At 63.6% G+C, this 2761-nt stretch overlaps 1 protein-coding gene across 1 annotated transcript in view; it reads left to right on the top strand.

Annotated features, from left to right (window-relative positions):
• The first annotated feature begins 196 nt into the window (after window positions 1-196).
• The window catches only part of CCDC88B (coiled-coil domain containing 88B), a 15425-nt gene continuing 12860 nt past the window's right edge, over window positions 197-2761 (top strand). The window contains 9 exon segments of the mRNA XM_015568980.1: window positions 197-756; window positions 1040-1182; window positions 1318-1429; window positions 1509-1578; window positions 1655-1713; window positions 1802-1885; window positions 1965-2108; window positions 2340-2485; window positions 2618-2699. Of these exon segments, the coding sequence (XP_015424466.1) occupies window positions 697-756; window positions 1040-1182; window positions 1318-1429; window positions 1509-1578; window positions 1655-1713; window positions 1802-1885; window positions 1965-2108; window positions 2340-2485; window positions 2618-2699 (900 nt within the window). The 5' untranslated portion in view covers window positions 197-696.

Genomic DNA, 2761 nt, shown 5'->3' with positions numbered 1-2761 from the left:
TACAAATATTGTATTTGTTCCCGTTTTGTTTTTTTACTTCAAAATAAGATATGTGTAGTGTGCATAGGAATTTGTTCATAGTTTTTTTTTAACTATAGTCCGGCCCTCCAACGGTCTGAGGGACAGTGAACTGGCCCCCTGTTTAAAAAGTTTGAGGACCCCTGGCATAGAGTATCGGGTGGGGCCAGAGGGGGCCTCCGGGGGAGGTGGCATGGAGCCAGGCTTCACGGGTTGGGCGACAGTTTGGGTAAGCTGGGGAAACTTCAAGGGGAAGAGAAGCCAGCAGATGAGAAGATGCAGCTGTGGGCACCCCGACTCACCCTGTAAGGCTGGGGCCCCCTGAGGGGTTCTGGAAGGTGCAAGGCCGAGGTCACCCTCTCGGGTTTCAAGTTGGGAAACAGAGGCCCAGAGAGGCGGAGACTCACCTGCCATTGCCCACGGAGCCAGGAGAGGGGGGGCCTTGCTCTGGGGGCCTCGCGTGCCCTGTGAATCAGTCCCTGTGGGAGACGCTGGGAGGGTGCCGCTTGGCGAAGTGGGGGCAGAGGAAGGACTCTGGGGGTGCACAGGCCAGCCTGCACCCGGAAGGAGGAAGCTGTACAGGGTGTCTGTGGCTAGGCCCGGGATCCCCCACCCGGGGACTTCCTCTTCCTCTCAGGGCAGGTGTAGCTGCCACGGCGACCAACACCCTGACCTGTCATGGACGGGGGCAAGGGACCCAGACTCAGAGACTTCCTGAGTGGGAGCCTGGCCTCCTGGGTGAGGCGGCAGGGGAGGCGGAAGTGAGCAGAAGGGAGGGGCTGGTGTTGGGGTGGGGGGATGGGGCAGAGATGGGGGCTGAGGGGGCTGGACTTAAATGTGGGGCTGAAGTCCAGGCATCTGTGAGGCAGGAAAAGGGGTCCAGATCTTGGGGCCCAGGGACATTCAGGGATTTGGTGAGAAGGGGGCTGTGTGGGTTCAGGGAGCTGGCCCAGGGGCTCAGGATTCACTCTATTGATGGGGGCTTCACCTGGGCCGACTGACCTCTCTCTGCTTCCCACAGGCGCTGGGACTGGCTGGGCTGGTGGGCGAGGCGGAGGAGCCTGAGGAGGAAGAGGAGGAGGAAGGAGAGAGGCCCCTTTGTCCCGAGAAGAGGTTCTTGCGTCTCAGTGGTGGGGCCCTGCTCCTCCGGGTGCTGGGCATCATGTAAGGGGCCTCAAGGTCTGCGGGGAGGGGACAAGACAGGCTGGTGGACAGAGCCTGAGGTCTGGAGGCGGAGCCTGGCTGAGGGGAGGTGGGTCCTTGAGTCCCTTTCCAACCAATGGCCCCCTGTGCCCACAGTGCCCCTAGCTTCCGAGGGGGCCCTCGCGTGATCAGGGACCATGGTGATCCGGCAGTCAGTAGGGTGTGGAACCTGAACCACCTGTGGGGCCGACTGAGGGACTTCTACCAGGTGAGGATCTGGGAGAGGGAGGCTGAGCCTGGAGCCCCCACAGGAAGGCCCGTCTCATCTCCCCCCTCTGTGCCCTCAGGAGGAGCTGCAGCTGCTGATCCTGTCGGCACCCCCAGACCTTCAGGCACTGGGGTTTGACCCCTTCTCAGGTACCCTCTCCCACCCCCCCTTTCCTGCGTCTACCCCTCCTGCGGCCTGTTAACCCCTGTGGCTTGTGCCCTGCAGAGGAGGCGGTGGAGGAGCTGGAAGGCATCCTTCGGCTGTTGCTGGGGGCGTCCGTGCAGGTGAGCGGGCAGGGTGGGGCCCAGCTTTGGCTGCAGAGGTGGGAGGCTCACGCCAGCCCTCACCCCGCCCCCACTGGTTCCCCTGCAGTGCGAGCACCGGGAACTCTTCATCCGCCACATCCAGGGCCTCAGCCTGGAGGTGCAGAGCGAGCTGGCGGCGGCCATACAGGAGGTATGGCTTTGGACCTGCACTACCTGGGGACACCCTGCCTCCAACTTCTTAGGCTGAACTGCTTTCCTTACCCACCCAGGTGACCCAGCCTGGGGCGGGCATGGTGCTGGCACTGGCTGGGCCCGAGCCTGGGGAGCTGGCACCCGCAGAACTGGAGATGCTGTCCCGGAGCCTGATGGGGACACTCCTGAGACTGGCACGGGAGCGTGATGTGGGGGCCCAGGTGGGGGCAGCAGGGGTATGGTGTAGAGGGCCAGGTGGAGGACTGGGAGGGCCGCGGGGACCCAGGTGTGTGGGAGAGTTGGGAGTTGAGGCCCAGGTGTGGGGTTGGGGGTCTTTGCCTGACAGGGCTGTAAGAGCCAAATTCAGCTTGTGGTGACGGTGTGTGTGTGGGGGGAGAGGTGGGGGGAATAGAGTAGGTTACTTCTGAACCCTGACCCTTGACCTCCCACAGCGGCTGGCTGAGCTGCTGCTGGAGCGGGAGCCAGCCCCCTTGTTGCCTGAGGCTCCTGCCGGGACCCCTCTGGAAGGCTCCTCCAACCACTTGGCCCTGCAGCTGGCCAACACCAAGGCCCAGCTGCGCCGCCTGCGCCAGGAGCTGTGAGTGCGCAGGCTCGGAAGAGGCCCGAGGGAGAGGGCTAGCTTAGGCCTGGACAGCCCCTGCATATGGGTTGGACCAGGCCTGGGAAGGGTTGCTGGTCCCCAGGTCCCTCCAGCGTCTCCTTCCTCCAGGGAGGAGAAGGCCGAGCTGCTGCTGGACTCCCAGGAGGAGGTGCAGGGCTTAGAGGCCGAAATTCGAAGGCTCCGCCAGGAGGTGCGTTCAGGTGCTCCCTGCCATCGCCACCTTTCCCCACCTTCCCCAGCACCTCCTGTGTC

Source organism: Myotis davidii, unplaced genomic scaffold, assembly GCF_000327345.1.
Source record: "Myotis davidii unplaced genomic scaffold, ASM32734v1 scaffold425, whole genome shotgun sequence".
Lineage (NCBI taxonomy): Eukaryota > Metazoa > Chordata > Mammalia > Chiroptera > Vespertilionidae > Myotis > Myotis davidii.
This window is presented reverse-complemented; position numbering and strand designations above follow the sequence as displayed.